Source organism: Peromyscus maniculatus, chromosome 22, assembly GCF_049852395.1.
Source record: "Peromyscus maniculatus bairdii isolate BWxNUB_F1_BW_parent chromosome 22, HU_Pman_BW_mat_3.1, whole genome shotgun sequence".
NCBI lineage: Eukaryota > Metazoa > Chordata > Mammalia > Rodentia > Cricetidae > Peromyscus > Peromyscus maniculatus.
The window spans coordinates 38,549,751-38,566,759 of record NC_134873.1 but is presented as its reverse complement, the minus strand read 5'-3'; the positions used below and the strand labels follow the sequence as shown (position 1 = coordinate 38,566,759).

General features: G+C 40.7%; 1 protein-coding gene across 1 annotated transcript; it reads right to left on the bottom strand.

The window, feature by feature from the left end:
• Nucleotides 1–899: 899 nt before the first annotated feature.
• On the bottom strand, nt 900–9,874 carry Alkal2 (ALK and LTK ligand 2). Its single transcript, XM_006989780.4, has 5 exons — nt 9,479–9,874; nt 7,468–7,521; nt 7,307–7,387; nt 4,330–4,395; nt 900–1,022 (listed from the first exon to the last, which is right to left on the bottom strand). The coding sequence occupies exons 1-4, from the start codon at nt 9,729–9,731 to the stop codon at nt 4,331–4,333; spliced, it is 453 nt and encodes a 150-aa protein (XP_006989842.1). The 5' UTR covers nt 9,732–9,874; the 3' UTR covers nt 900–1,022; nt 4,330.
• Between the last annotated feature and the right edge of the window lie 7,135 nt (nt 9,875–17,009).

The following is a 17,009-nucleotide window of genomic DNA, read 5'->3' as shown; positions in this document are numbered from 1 at the left end:
TCTCCGTTCTAGTTCAGTAGTTGCTTCAGGATCTCAAATTTCTCTTTCGCGTTATAAAATCCTATTGTTTGCTTGAATTTTTACATGTATATCTTAGATGCAGGTCCTTGGAATGTGGTATTCTGGTGGCAATTTTGTTCTATGGCTGTCCTAAACAGCACCATGTGTTTATAAGAGCTCATGAACAGAAATTTACCTTTTTAAGTTCAATCCAGTTACACTTATTTAAAATACAGCCATTAAAATTTGGAATTGCTCATAGGGTTCTTAGCTTGGCATTCTCTTACAATCATGTAGGAAATGGTGAATATAAACTTATTTGGATGACTAAATGACACCAAGTAATCAGCAATTTGTGTCATTTAATACACCTACATACATACACACACACACTGAACAATGACATTGTTATAGAAGAGTCACTCTGAAGACTGTTCATTATACCAAACACTTCATTTATTTCCTTGTACTTATTCACAGTATTTACATTTTGTACAATACCTGGAATGTACTTTTACAGAGGACAAATGGGACTGGTTTGGACATATCTGCAGGTTGATATGCCACTGTCTTTAACACAAGTGAGGTTTTTTTGGTTTTCATTAAAATTTTTCATGCAGTTCCAAACTGTACTTTGGGAGTTTAATTGTAGAAGTAGTACAAAATGTCAAATCATACTGTATACTATGAAAATACAATTTAATGTTCTGCCTATGTTTTTAAAGAAATACTCCATTTGGTTCCACATAATCTTAAAAGAGAAATACCTCATTTTATAGCATTAAACATCAAATGTGGAGTGTTCTCAGTTCTTATAATCTAAAGAGTGGCAAGTCTCACTGACAGAAACATTGATTTGCTGAATGTATATTTGTAAACTGTCAGCAACATAGAAAATACAGAGGGATTATGGAAGAATGCAAAAATAAATCTCTGTCCACAGGAAATGGGCATGAAGATGGTTCTGTTCTCTGTTGGTTTCCAAGGCACTTTTCAAGGTTCCTGGTGTTGCTCCTTTGCAGCTGAAAACAATTACATTTGATTTTATATTGCCACTCACTTTTTATTACCAATTTTAGAGGACCAGTGAGTTCAGCAATATAATAACACATTTATAAACAAGGAGTCTGTATCTATCTTATGTTCAAAGTCTAGGTCTTTCCCCCACTCCCATCTGGAAAACAACTAAATTTTTTAGTTACCATGTGCTTGCTGCCTAAGGGATGAAAGCCATCATGCACACCTGTGAATAAATACTTGCTACTGTTAACTTTAGTTCTTGGTCTTGATGGGGATCTTTGGGTATTCAATCAATAGAGTTGCAGTTTGTGTCACTTCAGGGAAAGTGACACAAACTTGCCTTAAACTTCTGTGTTCACACAGTAAACTTACTATTTAATCAAAACCCTTTCTAGTACTTCTTGTTAAAATACCTGTCTACTTGTTAGTTTTAAAGGGAGGATAACAGCAAGGTTACTAGGCCATATTTAGCTTAAACCAGGTACTTGGATACTTAGTATTCAAGTCTATACTTAAAAAAAAAAATCCCAGAGCTCAGGCTTTTCATTTAACTGACCTGTAGGTTCAATAATAAGGTGTATGTGTGACTCATGCTTTCTCTGGTCTGAGGACAGTTACTGAGCTTCCCAAGGAAACCTCATGAATTCACTCATTACTTGTCTCCTAGGACTTGTAAAACCTGACCCTTAGGCTGTGGGCAAGAGCTGGGACAGGAATCTAGTCCAGTTGTCTGGAAAAGAGAAGATGAAAACTAAGCAGAAGACTGGTGTGGCCACTGTGAGCCAGCAGAACACATGCTCAGGGTTTTCTCCATTGTGGTGAGATGGGATGCTTGTTCTGGACCTGACTAGTACCCTGAACTAATCTGCAAAAGTACAGAGACACCTACCTAAGTTAATACTGGTGGCCACTAGATATAGGTTTGCTGTCCGTTTTAACCTTCTGACTTAAAAGAGTTTAATCTTTAAAAAATAAATAAAAGTTTTAAACTAACAGCAGAGATACTAGTGTTTTAAATTGCACCCCCCCCCCCATATTTTGGTCAAACTGAACCTATTCCATGTGGGACAAGTGACTGTTGAAGCAGGTGGCCTTTGGTACAGAAGTCTGAGAACACAGATCTTCGTGCCCCTGTACTGTGTTGCAATATTCTGTCTGGATAATGCAGATGTAGCAGAAGCCACTGTGACTTACTGTGTCTGCCCCATGCCATATCTCTTCAACATGCCTTTTCCTTGCTGTTTTCTGTAATATACTATTATTAGGGCAAGCATAGATGTGCTGCTGATGCCTGGCAGACTGGCCAAGAAGAGCTGGTGCATGAATACAGTGTGCTGCTGGTAGTTTGGTTCTTTGGGAAACTGAATCCTGTACAAGAGCAGCCAGCCCTCAGGAGGCTAGGTGGTACCAAAGGCAAGAAAGTTCTCAGTGGATAGGCTGGACATTCATGCCCTACTTCCCAAGAGACACCCAAAGGATATAATAGAACTGATATTTTTATTTTCCCAGCACATTACCAGCACAACTACACGTGTGTGTATGTATGTATGTATGTATGTATGTATGTATGTATGTATGTATGTATGTATGTATGTATATGTGTATGTATGTGAAGAGAAAACACTTCAATGAGCTATAAATGCAGTGGTTGAAAAAATGTTGGAAAGAAGGGAAATGAGGGCACGTACTTCTCAGCTTTGACTAGCATAAACACACCTGCTTCCTCCAGAAAGCCAGGATACATGTGCAGCCCTCACTGCTTCACTTCACCATTAGTAGAGAGCCTCTTATTTTTAGTGGCTTTTGGTCTTGATATAGCAATCCAGACTGTGAGGATGTTGTGTCCTGGCCCTGCTGACCCAGCTAGGTCCAAGGTTTACCTCTGTGCACACTGCTGCTGCTGTACTGGGCATGTCTGTATATAAAAGAGTGCTCCTCTCATCCATTTTTTATGAGACAAGCTAGAATAGCTATTAAAAAAATGCAACATTTTTTATTTGTATTTTCTGGAGAACGGGCATGTTTTCTGGGAATAGCCATTTGTATTCAGGAAGTAGGTCTTATTTGTGGTGTGAATCTCTAACTAATAATACCTGACACACTTAAGACATAGAAATACAGAACTGATTAAAGTCCTGTCAACCGGTCTTAAACGAATTAGTACTGTGGAATCTGTATTGGGAAGTAAAGCCATATTCCCCCTATACATTGTTAGCAGCACAGTTGAGAGCATCAGTGTACAGTTACAACCTGATAGTGCATTTACATTTCTTCCACTAGGCATTAGGGTGGCACTCATAGAAACATTTATTAGCTATGTTAGTTTTTGTTTGTTTGTTTTTGCTATAATGATAAGACTCGAAACCTTTACCAGATACATAAAATTTGCGTGGCTGTGGTTAGTAACAAATAGTATAGTCTAACTTAAAATTTTGTATTACTTTACCAAAGTGCAAAAGGAATGCACATTTGACAAGTATCATGTTTCAGGGTTTGTGTGTGTGTGTGTGTGTGTGTGTGTGTGTGTGTGTGTGTGTGTGTGATATACGTATGTGTATGAAGATGTGCGTGCCCATGTATGCATACAAAAGCCAGAGAAGGATGTTGAGTGTCCTGTTATGTAGCACTCTACCTTAGTCCTTCAAGACAGGGTCTCTCACTGAAACTGGTGCTAAAGTGGTCCTTTTGTCTGGCCACTGCAGCTCTGGGGTTACAGGAATCTGTTGCCATGTCTGGCATTTTACATGGGTAATGGGGATTTGGAACTCAAAGCCTCATGCTTACATAGAAAGTGCTCTTACCTTCTGAGCTATATCCCCACCCACATGCCTTAGTTTTTAAATTTGGTGATTTTTATGGATTGATATGCAGTGCAATGCTGGGCAGCAGGGAACCACAGTTCTAGCCTGCCACATTCTATATGTTGTTTATTAAATAAGTTTTGAAGGACATCTGTGTTCATAAATGTCAGTGAATTAGTTCAGCCTTGAAGCCAACAGCAATGGGTTAAAACATGTGCCCTGATGTAAACTGTCTGTGCTGAAATCAGCTATGTACCATATGAAGCTCCAATAACAATGTCCACTGTAGATAGCCAGCAGGGGGAGCCTTCTACTCATGGCCAGCATTTTGAGATAAGTTGATTGTCTTTTGCTCAGAGAAAGGCTACTGTAGCGAAAGAATGCATGAGTCTAAATGCCCGTTGGTTTTTTTGTTGTTGTTGGTGGTGGTTTGTTTGTTTGTTTTTTAATGACCTACTTGGGATACTAATACTTTCTGTGTGTCCACCACAATTGTTTGGGAGCTTACCTTATCTCTCCATGCACATGGGACTGACAGCCAGCCGAGTAAGTAGCCTGGCACATCTTTTATAGTCTGCAGTGAAAACAAACCATGGACCCTTGTCAGTTGCCTGCACAACATTAAAATTAAACATAGGCTGACTTTTTTGCAAGTTTATAAAGAGTTATAACCACCATTTATTTTTTTAATATTCTGACTTCCTTAGAAGCAATATAATCTGTTATCTGAAATTATGAACTCTATATTACTTACTTACTTCAGGGGAAATTGGCATTACAAGTAGAAATCAGATAAGGGCTACAGAAGGGATAGACACAGCATCCTCTGAAGTGTGGCTGCCAGGTCCACAGAAATCCCACTAGTGTTGCTTCTAGTGAGATAGGCTACTAACGTGCCTTGGTGTGAACTCTCTTTCACATTACATGCAGATTAAGTCCCTACCTGAGATGAGCCTTATAGACTTTTACAGTGATGTCAGAAAGAAAGAGGGACAAAAGGATCAGGGAAGACTGGACCCAGTTGGGAGGCTATGCAAGAAACAGAAGCAAGGGGATAAGAAGGTCAATGCTGGTCTGGGCTACAGAATGAATATGAGGCCACCTTGAGCAACTTAACAAGAATATGTCCCAAAAAGTAAAAATGGGAGATAGGGGTGGGTATAGCTCAGTAGTAATGTGCTTGTGGAAAACTCTAAACTCAGTTATCAACAATGAAGAAGAAGAGGAAGATGAAAGTTTAAAAGCAAATTTTCAAGTGTAGACTGGAAAAAAAGGTAACATTTTTGAGTGCAGCCTGATGGTCACTGCTGCTTCCTAGATTCCATACTTCATTCTTCTGCTCCATCAAAAAATGTATAGGAAGGTTCAGTTACCACAGCTATAGGAGAATTTCCCCAGGACAAATTTCCGTGAAAAGCTTCAGTAATTTATGATTTACTAAAGTGTATTTCTCAGGAGTAACAAAAATCATCAAAAGGGGAAGCATTCATCCTCAATGGAGAATCTGAATGAGTGACAATGATAAATATTTACACACTCCCAAAAAGTTAGCTTCTGAATATTTATGACATATATCCCTTTGGTTCAAAGAGGAAAAAGAACCTAACCTACTTATAATTGGTCACCTAGATTTGTTTTATTGCTCTTCTTCCACAATTTTGGAAATGTAGTTTTCCTGAATAGATTCTGTACCAAGATGGAGTAGATTGTGAGCTCAGGAGTCATCTAATTAACAAACTGTACATACTTCCATTTGTAATTTGCCTTGAGATTCTAGGTGTTCCTATCTCACTCAGTCCAAGTATCAAACAATGCTCCTCAACCAGTGATGTGCATGTAGAGTAGAACTGATTCTGTTTATCAGGAATAAGAGATTTGGTTCTTCATTCCACCAAGCACTTATGGCTATCTAGGAAGGCTGGACTCTATGGTCCACATCAGTTCTAGCACCCCAGGATTTCAGCGAATTTCTGAACATCCTAAAACATCGCAGAAGGGCTATCATTCTGTTTTAATAAAAAAAGAGATGGAAATGGCTGATTGTCCCAATGCACAAATGTGTCAACCTCCCACCACTTGGGACTCAGTTTAAGCTGTGACCAGGAGTCTTTATATATTATTACCAAAGGATGCAACAATGTGGAGAATGGCAAGACACCCTGGGAGAAGCTTGAAGAGACTTTGCAGGGTGGGGCATGAGCCTTGAGCCTGTTGTTTTGATGTTTCTATGACAAGCAATTTAAATTTTGTCTCCTAATCTCTAAAGGAATGGGTTTTAATGCTAGAAGGTCATGTTCAAATTTAGAATCTAGAATCATATTATTGTATTATATGAGATGTTTATTATAAAATAGATGTTCATTTAAACAATAAAAAGGTTCTGAGGCCCCAGGAAACAAGTTAGTAATGCTCAAACAGAAGATATTTCATTGCACAAGAAAGTAGGGGAGATAATGATACAAGAGGTTCACGTAGCAAGTTCAAATGAAAAATCATACTCTACAGGAAGTATGTTTTCTAAACCCTGGGCTTTAGACCTGACTGTCTGACACATGCTAGTGAGAAAGCCTTGCTGGGCCAAGACCCACAGATGTGATGTCATGAACCTACCTAGCAGTGTCCATCATACAGAAGCAGTCTGTAAATGACAGGCATCAATATTCAGAGAAGCTATGCTGCCTAAACAGAAAAAAAATCTTACTCCATGTAACCAGTATATCTGTGTCAAGCAGGAAAGGCTACTTCAGTCTGCTGACTGGGCTGCTGTCCTCTTTATCATCTCTCAAAGCAGCCAGCCAGATCCTGGTGTGTCTGCATGGCTTTTCTCCTGTGAAAGTCGTCATCTCATTTTTTAAAAACGATTTTATGAAGAGTGCAAGGGGTCATTTGGTGGGGGAGTAAAATATACTTCAGTAGATAAGTAAATGAAGTGTGTTGAAAATGAAAAGAAATTTAAAGGAAAGACACATGAGAATTGGGCCAATGTATAAGCCCTGTGTCTCTGAGCTGAAGAAGAACAGCCAGAAGAGCAGCATTTGGAATAGCAAATAAAATTCTTAGGTGAGGAGAGTTTTTATTACTAATGGAAAGAAAATAGCACTGGTCAGAGCAATGGAGACGGTAAAAAAGTTTGATGGGAAATTTTTAGGCCAACCAGACTGTTTATACCCCAACACTTTGACCACCAGCAGACCCCTGAGCATCTCACAACTAACCTGTGTGATGTCCAATAGACTAGAATATGGACTTTGTGCCAGAATTCATAAACAAAATGAAAATGTGAATGAAAGGAAGGGTTCAGGCCATTTCAAGATGGGTTACCATGAGGTAAATACTTTCCAGTGGTTGTTGCAGAGTTTAAACCATCTGTTCCAATGTCTAGGCACCCTGCCCCAATCCAGACAGGTAGGGACCTGTCAAAAAGCAGACCTCCTGCACTGAGAAGGAAGAGTGGAGCGCCATTTGCCTATTGGGTGCTCACTTACATGCAGGGATGGTGCAGTCTCGCGTGTTGTGGTAAAGTCTGTGAAAGTGCTTGCTGCACTTCGGACTGAAATAAAGAGGACCTGGAACACAGAGGAAGAAAGTCACAAAGACTCAGGGCAAAAAGGAGCAGGGAGGGCAGAGGAGTGAAGGGAACACACACCTGTGAGATGTTTCAGAAACTTGTCCTTCATCCTTAGATCTCGAGGAACAATCTCTATGAGGGGTGAGAAAGCGTATTACTTGAACAAAGCACCTATTAAGTGTGATCTTAAGTGAATGTGGAGGAAATTTTTGAGACTTGCATTATCCATACTACAATGCACTGGATAAAATAGGAGAACACTTGGTATTTGCATGTAATACAATGTGGACACTTACATCAGGACATGATTTTTCTCAAACAGCATTAACTACTCATAAAGCTCCAATATTATCAGTCTATTCTTTCTGGATATGATAAGAGTCACAGGCCATAAAGTTACAGGATTGAAAAAAAAATGGTTTTGGATAGATTCCAAGGGATGAATCACTTGTATCCACTTTAATTAAAAAACTTTGAAATCAAATTCCACAGCATTTAAAAATTCTAGAAATAAACCTGAACCTTCAAAACAAAACAAAAAGAGGTATTGAACACTATACTTTTGTAGGTAATTTTAAAGATCAAATTTCTTTACAATTCTCTGATAGTGAGGCTGATGTGAACAGATGGGAATGTACATCACCTTGGTTTATAAGGCAAAGTAGGGTCCCTAAGGAAAGGTTTTTAACACACCAACTCATAATCATGCTTTTTGTTGGCATCTGGTCCCCAGTGATGGCTTCCTGTTTGTTTTTCCCCCTGAGTTTGGAAATTGTTTTTGCTTTATTTTCAGTCTCTGTAATCATTTTCTAAGTCTCTGACCCACATGAAGCCAATAACTTCTCTGTGATTGTGTAATGTCACATTTTATTCTTACCAGAAATATTATTCTCCTCTTTCCTAATAGCCAATGAGAGATACTGACATTGAGTCTTCCATGAGGGAGGTGGAGACTACAACCTAAGGCCTTTCTTCATGTGCTCCTTACTTGAGTCAGTTTACACAAAAGTGACCCTATCATATTTGACCTAATTGTGTCATGAAAGCATTAAAAGCTTGCATGCTTTCCTGAGAAATTCCCATGAGCCACTCTGGAAAGGGCTCCACCAGGGAAGCTCTGGCCATTTCTTCCTCTGCTGGAAATGGTGGGCTGGCAACCCTCCCCTGTAAGGAGCAGAGTGTCCTAAACTGGGCACCAGCATATCTTAGCAGTGGATTGGGATTGTTATTTTAGATGCTCACACACAGTCTCCTGTTTCTGCCAGTTTCTTTTTTCTTGAGAAATAATAAAAAACAAAAACGAAAACAAAAAATTTCTTAGTAAAAAATTTTTAAAATTGATTCATCTTTAAAACTATGTTTCTAAAAAAATTATATTTAAGAAAATACTAATATAATGTGTCTTTCAGATATGGAAGGTAGCCCTTTCATCCACACTGCCAAACCCACTTTTTGCTCCTCAGTACACACTGTGGCTAGAACTGTCTTTCAGGGCCCACACTGACAGTACCTCACTCATTCCTTTTCCTTCAGTTCTACACTGATGGACACTCGGGCATCCTTGGTTTCTCAGGTCATATTGCCAAGACTTTCACTCACTCTCTGTCAGATCTACATCGCCAGGACCTCACCCACTCCAGTCCTCGTGGTCCACATTGTTGGGCCATCATTCACTCTCTACCAAGTAGATTGGAACTGTCAGATAATCAGCAGTCACCCACTCTCTGCCCCTCAGGTCTACACAGCTAAAATACTCACTGTCTGTTCCTTGTAGTCTACACTGCTTGGATCCTCATCCACTCTGCATCCTACTGGTCCATACTGCTACAGCTCAATCTCATTAACTTTCTGTACCTTGTGGTCTAAGTTGCTGGGCACTCACCCACACTGTTCCTCAGACTCACTGCTAGGGCTCTCTCTTCCACATCCTATTCTCATACGTCTACAATGCCAGAGCACTCACTACTTACTTCCTGCCTTTCAAATCTATGCTGCCAGAACCCTCCCTTACTCTATTTCATATTATGGTCTACACTGCTGAGCTCTTACCCACTCTAAGTCCTTCACGTCTACACTGAGGAACACTCACCCACTCTCTGCTCCTCTGGGTCTGCCCCATAATCCGTGGCCTCCCTACGGCCCAAGGCAAAGTCGGACTCGCCAAGGAGCTGCAGCCTCTTGTTGTCTCCAGTGTGGAATTTCTTCAGCTCCTGAACCAGCTCAACTAGCAACCTCAGCAAGGTCTGCCGGTCTGCAGGCCCCCGGGGCTGCGCACGTCCCCGGTCCCCCACCATACTCAGCAGCAGCAGCATAAGGAACAGCGGGCGCCCTGACACGCGCATGGCCCCGGTGGCCTGCGTCGCGGGTCTTGGGACCCGCCGCCCCACCAGCCGGAGTCCAAGTTTCCCGCACGCGGAGTCCGCGCGGAGACCGCGCCACACAACTTTCTTTCACCGCGGGAACCGCGCGCGGGGTCTTGGACACTTCTCTCAGAAATAGGAGGCCACAGGTGCAGCCCGGCCTCAGGACCGGAGCTGCGGAGCAGTTGGGCCACCCTGGACTTGAGAGGCAAGGGCACCTGCCAGCTGTGGGTACCGCACTGCCCTCAGGCACCTGCTCCCACGCCGTGGATCCCGCGTTGCCCTCGGGCACCTGAGCCCACGCCGTGGGTTCCGCGCCTGCCGCGCTCCTCCGTCTCCCAGTTCCGACACTACTTCATGAGCTCCAGCTTCACTTGTCCAGCGCAGGGACACAGGACGCACAGCTCCTACGGGGACAGCGCCGACCCTGCTGCTCCGAGCCCCGCTGTCCTCGGGCGCTTCTTATCCCCGCGGCCGCCGACGTCAGGCGGGTCCCCCGGGTTCCGAGCGCCGCTTTAATTAGAACCACCGAGCGCTGCTCCGGGGCGCGGATATTCGTCAGGCCCCTCCGCCTCACGCTCTCTCATCCCCTCCCCCGTCCCCTCCGGGCCCAGTCTTCAGTCTCCACCCCTCCCTCACGTCTCCACCCGCGTCTGGTCTCCCCCTCTCCCGTCCTTCCTCTGCCTCTCCTGTTTCCCTCTCCCGCAGTCTGTTTCCCTCCGTTCCTGTCACAAGTGACAGGATGAGCAGAAATGCCTTTACCGGGAACTGGGATCTGTTTTTGTCTAAATGTAGATCTTGGGCTATTTAAAAGGAGCGGCTTGATTGCCTCGACATTGACATTGGGTGTCATCTAGAGTCTAGACTTTTCCCGAGGAGGGATCTGCCTGACACAGGCAGGTTTCAGGGTCTGAAGAAGACGGTGGGAGCGCCTTGCACTTGGAGGGACCCAAGCAACCTGAGAAGGTCCTTGGAGTAGGGACAGTGCTGGACCACGGGCTCTTGCCGCTCAATCTGCATCTTTAAGAAAGTTTGATCTTTTGAATCTAGCCAGGCACATTTACAAGGGCACAGCAATTTACTTGCTTGATTTTTTTTTTCTTGTGATAAGTATTACCAACTGCACAGTTTCCCATTTCATTGGTGCTTTCTGGGCAGGAGCTGGACATCATCCAAGTCAGCGATCACATCGGGAAAGGTGTTCTTAGTACAACATCAGAAAGAGAGAACGCAAGCATTAAAAGCCTTGATCTTTAACCTGCGGCTGCTCAGGCTGTTGCGAAGATGCAGTGCCTAGCAAGTGCTCACCTGCATTGGCCAGGGGTGAGGAGGGGAAGCACTGTGTGCCAAGCCCCTGCTCTACATGGATCCTGGAACTCTAATTCTATCTCTTCTCTCCACCACCTTCTCCTTCCCCTCACTGAATCTGTTGCTCTAGAAGATCAAGTACCTGATAGAGTGGGATGAGTAGCTACGGGAGAACCAAAAATGTGGCCCCTTGGATGGTGTGTCTATCTTTAAAAGCAAACAGTTTGATCTTCCAATTTGGGTTTCTTTTAGTTTTAGGTTTTTTTTAAAGTTTATTTAATTTGTTGCATGCAATACAGTGGAAGTGCATAGGTTCCTACTGAAATTAATGCAAGACAAAGTAAAATTTCATGAGAAACAGATCTTAAGCAGATAAGACGGGGTACTTCTCCTTTCCTTTCTCTATCCGTGTATAAAGGGACAAAAAGTTCCTCTGGTAAGAGGGACTCCAACTGCCCAATAGCTTTCCTTCTCAGCAGGTCAGCATCCACCTACTACTCTGGTATCTGCAGATCCATGTACCACTAATCACAGTGCAGTGGAACTTACAAAGCTTCTGGGTTATTGTGATGATATCTTACTTAATCACATACTATTTTAAACTTACATAGACCCATTTAAAACTGTTTCACAGAATCAAAACCTTCAATTTTAAAGACAAAACAACAATGGAATGGAATCCACCCCTTTAAATTCTACCAGCACAACACAACAAGCCTTGCTAGTGGTGAATATTATCCTTTTGTCTTTTTTTTTTTTTTGGTTTCCAGTGAGACAAATGGGTTTCTTGTGGGACTCCTTTCTGTCACCCAACTGTATTGTGCTTAACTCAGAGCACAACATAGATAGTTAAATGCATAAACAATAGAGAAAATGTGTTTGGTTGGTTCCTGGACAAAAAATATGACAATCAAAGATCAGATACGTCATGTGTTTGTTCATTCTTGCAAAGCTCTATGCTAAAATGACTTCAAGTATACCTCATTTCACACAATATAAACATTTCCAGACTTTAAACATTTTAAAGAATGTATTATTCATTATTATTGTTTGCTCAACTTTCTTTTTTTTTTTTTTTTTTTTTTTTTTTTTTTTTTGGGTTTTTCGAGACAGGGTTTCTCTGTGTAGCTTTGCGCCTTTCCTGGGACTCACTTGGTAGCCCAGGCTGGCCTCGAACTCACAGAGATCCGCCTGCCTCTGCCTCCCGAGTGCTGGGATTAAAGGCGTGCGCCACCAACGCCCGGCATTGCTCAACTTTCATACAATAGTTTCAGGATGAATTCTGTGGAGTTCTCCACTTACCAGAATTATGTATGTTTTAAGTTCCTTAGTAGCCAAGACTGACCACAGGACCATACACGCAAGTTCACAAGGACTTTGAAGGTAGAGTGGAATATTGCCTGGTTACTCCAATTCTTTTTACATGAAGTAAGCCTTAGTGGTTGGACATTGTCCCTAATCTAAAACTATATAATTCTGTGATGTTTCAAAACTACAACAATAAAAAAACAACTTTCTGAAAAAAGCTGGAGGTAATTCACCTGAAGTAATTACTATTAGCTTAACATCTATTGGGGGGTAGTTATTAAATTCAAATAATTTCCTTTTTTACTAAATGAGCAACTGTTTATTGTGAAGGATTTCATAAGCTAAAAAGAGAAAACTAGCAAGAAACTGTATTCTAACAATAGATCTGCAATCTTCACCTTGAATTTGTTTATGGTTACCTGACTGTCATTCCAACCTCTAGTAGATGTAGAAATGCTTTGAAAACATTTATTTCCTTAGCTCTGACAATAAACTAAAAATTGCTCATATTACTGAGAAGAAGGTATTAGTAAGGATAGGTGAAGTTGTGGTATGGTTAAAAATAAACTCTAAAATCTCAAAAAAGAAAAAAAAGAAACTGTATTCTAGGTTGTCTTAGTTTACTTTTCTATTGCTGTGATAAAGACCATGACCAAAAGCAACTTGGGAGGAAAGGGTTTATTTGACTTATATATGCCTATTCACAGCCAATTGAAGGAAACCAAGGCAGGAACTCAAGGCAGGAATCAGGAAATATAGCAGAGGCCATGGAGGAATACTGCTTACTGTCTTGCTCCCTGTGGCTTGCTCAGCCTTGTAGGTGGAAGTTTCTTTCCTGCCCACCAGTTCCCAAATAACCGATACAGAGACTCAATATTAATTATAAATGTTCAGCCAGTAGCTCAGGCTTGTTACTAACTCTTACATTTTCAATTAACCCATATTTATATCTATGATTTGCCACAAGGCTTGGTACCTTTTCCATCTTGCTTCTCTCTGCTTCTGTTCATGACTCCTGACTCTGTCCTTCTTCCCTAGCATTCTTAGTTTGCTTCTTCTGCCTAATGTTATCTCGTTCAGCTATTGACCAGTCAGCTGCTTAATTTAACCAATCATAGCAACATATATTCACACAGTGTAAAGGAATATTCCACACAGTTTGCTTTCTTATAAAACTCATGACCACCTGCCCCCAGTGGACTGGGCCCTTCCATATTAATAATGAATCAAAAAAAAATACCATACAGACTTACCTACAGCCAATATGATAAAGCATTTTCTCAACTGAGGTTCTCTTTTCCAGATAACTCTAACTTGTGTTAAGCTGACAAAAAAATCTAACCAACTCATAGGTTTATTGGGAGGATTATTTATTTTACTAGATTTAAGCTACTTTGCTTCTGAAGAAAATTATATTATATGATAGAAAGAAAACAACAGAGAGGTAAAAGTTGTATATAATCTGCCTTCACTCATACCCATTTCAAGAGACAGAAAAATTATTTTCTACAATGATAAACAATGTAAATCAAGCGCCAGCATTTTATAAAGGACTTTGCCTTGTCTGTGAAAAGTGTATATTTAATTTTAGATGAATATTAGCTTCCTTTAAATCAGTGGTTCTCAAACTATAGGAAGAATGTCTCAAAATACCTTAGTGTCTTGCCCTTTGAAAGTTTCAACATCCTATCTTTCTATGCCAACAGTGGAAATAACTTTGTATGTGCATATTAATCTTCAACATAAAAAACCTATCTGTGGCAAAAAAGAGAATTTGAACAGTCAAACTGGTCTATAGGAATATCTGGGCCAAATGGCATTTTATGTGCTCAGAAGCAACACCAAACTCTTTACATTTCATATAAATTCTGCAGAAGGTAAAATATCCTGATTAAAAATAACACATACAATGATACAGTGTAAGATAGAGACTGAAAAGTGCTACATAGTCCCATATATCAAATCCTGAAGGTTTGTTTTTTTGATAATTGATTACTCTGACAGATCAATACATAGTAGCAACCTCATACATGCTGCCTATGTTTCTTATCCACTCTTATTAAGAGGAATATCAGGTATAGCTGCCCTTTTCTGGGGGACTGTCTCTCTACTGGATCCTGGATTTGGATCTGAGTGGAAGTGAAGAGGATAAGTTAAATTTTAGAAGAATCAGGCTTGTTGTTGTTGGTCTTTTAAGCAAAGAGATCTGGGGCTGTTCTTCCACCACAGGTAGGATTAAATTCAATATGAATAAAACGTATTTTGTTAGGACACCTCCCCCCACCTCCAAAATCTTAAGCAGCTCAGGAAGAAACCATTACCAACCCCTATCCAAGTTTAAAAACAGTACATTTTGGAGACAACAGAAAGGAATGTAAAACATTAACAATACTCAGATTGGAGAACATGAGCTTTGCTCTTATTGCAGGAGCTGCCTCTCCTATTGCTGAAGTGAAGACACCTGTACTAGGGACAGAAAAGAGGTTCTTTACACTAACAATAAGCTTTGCCCTGTACTTCAGCCAATCTGAGAGTTTAGAAATTCATGGTCTCCTGTCTAGTGCGTTTTCTTTTAAAATATTTTTATTTAATTTTTATGTACATTAGTATTTTGACTGTATGTATGTGTTGCACCATGTACATTTTAGAATTCTATTTATTTTAATCTTTAAGATTTATTCATTTTTACACTTCCCTTTCTTTCCACTCCTTACTTTTATTGACTGATATCCTAGTCTAACCTTGTCACTGATCTCTCACTGACCTCTGCAGGCCAGGTGGGGGCTCCCTTGCACTCTGTTTTTTACCTATCATAGTGCTCATCTCCTTTGCTCTGTTTGGTTTTTGTGGCATGCTAAACAAATAATGGAGATAAAAAAAACTTATAAAGAGAAAGTTTCAGAGTTCAAGCCATTGCTTTTGGATAGATAGTAAGAACACATCAGGATAGGAACACACACACACACACAAAGCATGTGATGGAGCAAAATTACTCATATCAGGGATAGGAAGCAGAACAGAGAGAGTAAATGTCCCACTATTTCTCTCAAGGACACAACTCTTAATGACCCAAGATCTCCCACTAGGTTTTATCTTTCAAAGAAACCACCACCTCCCAATAGGTACTCATTCTCCAACACATGGTCTTTAAGAATGCTTAAGATCAAATTAAGGCAAATCATGTGCACCCATGGTTCCCAAAGTTTCACAACCATCTCACAAATGAAAAATCTATTCGATCTCTTAAGTCTCAGAAGTTGTAGCCTGGTTCAAAAGTAAAAATTCAAATTCTCCTTCAAGATTGAAGACAACTCCACTGTTAGTCCATGTAAAAGGGAAAAAAGAAGCCATGCCCTCCCAATGCACACTGTTATAAAAGGCGCAGAGTAATCAACCACTACCAAAAGGGAGGAATAAGGAGCAGAGTGGAACAAGCTCCAAACAAGACCAAAACCCAGAAAGCCAAACATTAAATCCCCAAACTCCATGTGGGTTCCCAAGAGTGGTGTGACCTGCTCAGGTGGCTGTGATTGTTGTACTCCACAGAACCACTCTCGGTTCAACTCTGCTTTCCCCTGTAGCTTGCTTTCACAGTTGCTCAACCTTCCTGGCACCTCTAACTTGCTGGGGTCTCTGTTACAAGTTATATTTCATTCTTACAGCTCCACAATTCACCCTGTGAGGAAGTCCACACACTGCCTGACCTCAGGCTTTCCTTTGAAATATCAGCAGAAACTACGACCATGACTCTTGCATTCTGTATCCCTGAAAAATGTGTCATATAGATGACATCACCAAGGTTTGATGCCATATGAGCTGGACATGGGTTTTCTTCAACAACAGTTAAATGGTTTCTACTGCTTGGACACAAGTGTCCAGACACTGTGGGCATGCAGGGTACCCTGATTCTCTTACCAAAAGTTCTACCTTGGAAAGTCTCCTAAACACTTTTGAATTTCTGTCTTTCCAAGACTTTCCAGCAAGAGGTCTTGCTGATTCCTGAAATACACTCAGGGCTTCTTTCTTAGTATACAGGTAGAAAACATTTGTCTTAATTTTCTTTGGTGTTAGAAAGAAAACTCTTTTAAATGTGTCCCTTTTCTCATAAAACTGCAATGAGATCTGCTCTGCTCCGCATTGCTTCTGATTATCACTACAAATCTGGCTAAAAGTGTCGGCTTCAGTGTCATAAGTGCTGAGATTGAGTTTTATTCTAGAGATAACCTAGTCCATCACATTTAAGGCAACTCTTCCACACACCCTCAAGATATGGACAGAATCCAACCAAATTCTTTGCCAGAATATTATACAGATGACCTCCAACTGTCTTCATTGCCATGAGAACCCTCACAAGCCTAACCTTTCCTGTCCACATCTCTGTTATCATAATAGCCTTTTGATTCCTTGTATGCATTTAGAAATTCACTCATTTCTTTTAGATTTTTATTTGTAGCATGTCCTTATTATTCATAATTTCCCTAAGTGTCTGTTGTAATGTCTCCCCTTTCATCTCTAATTCTATAATTTGGTACTTCTCTTTCTTTTGGTTATTTTTGGCTAAAGGCTGGTCAATCTTGTTAATCTTTCCAAAGAACCAAAAATCTTCATTGATTCTTTGTATTCGCCAAAAATTCTTACTAAGTT

Coding starts and splice junctions, on each gene's coding strand:
- Alkal2 (XM_006989780.4), bottom strand. CDS start 9,731: ATGCGCGTGTCAGGGCGCCCGCTGTTCCTTATGCTGCTGCTGCTGAGT. Junction 7,388..7,467: donor GTTTCTGAAACATCTCACAG/GTGTGTGTTCCC, acceptor TCTGTGTTCCAG/GTCCTCTTTATTTCAGTCCG. Junction 4,396..7,306: donor AGACTGCACCATCCCTGCAT/GTAAGTGAGCAC, acceptor TTTTCACTGCAG/ACTATAAAAGATGTGCCAGG.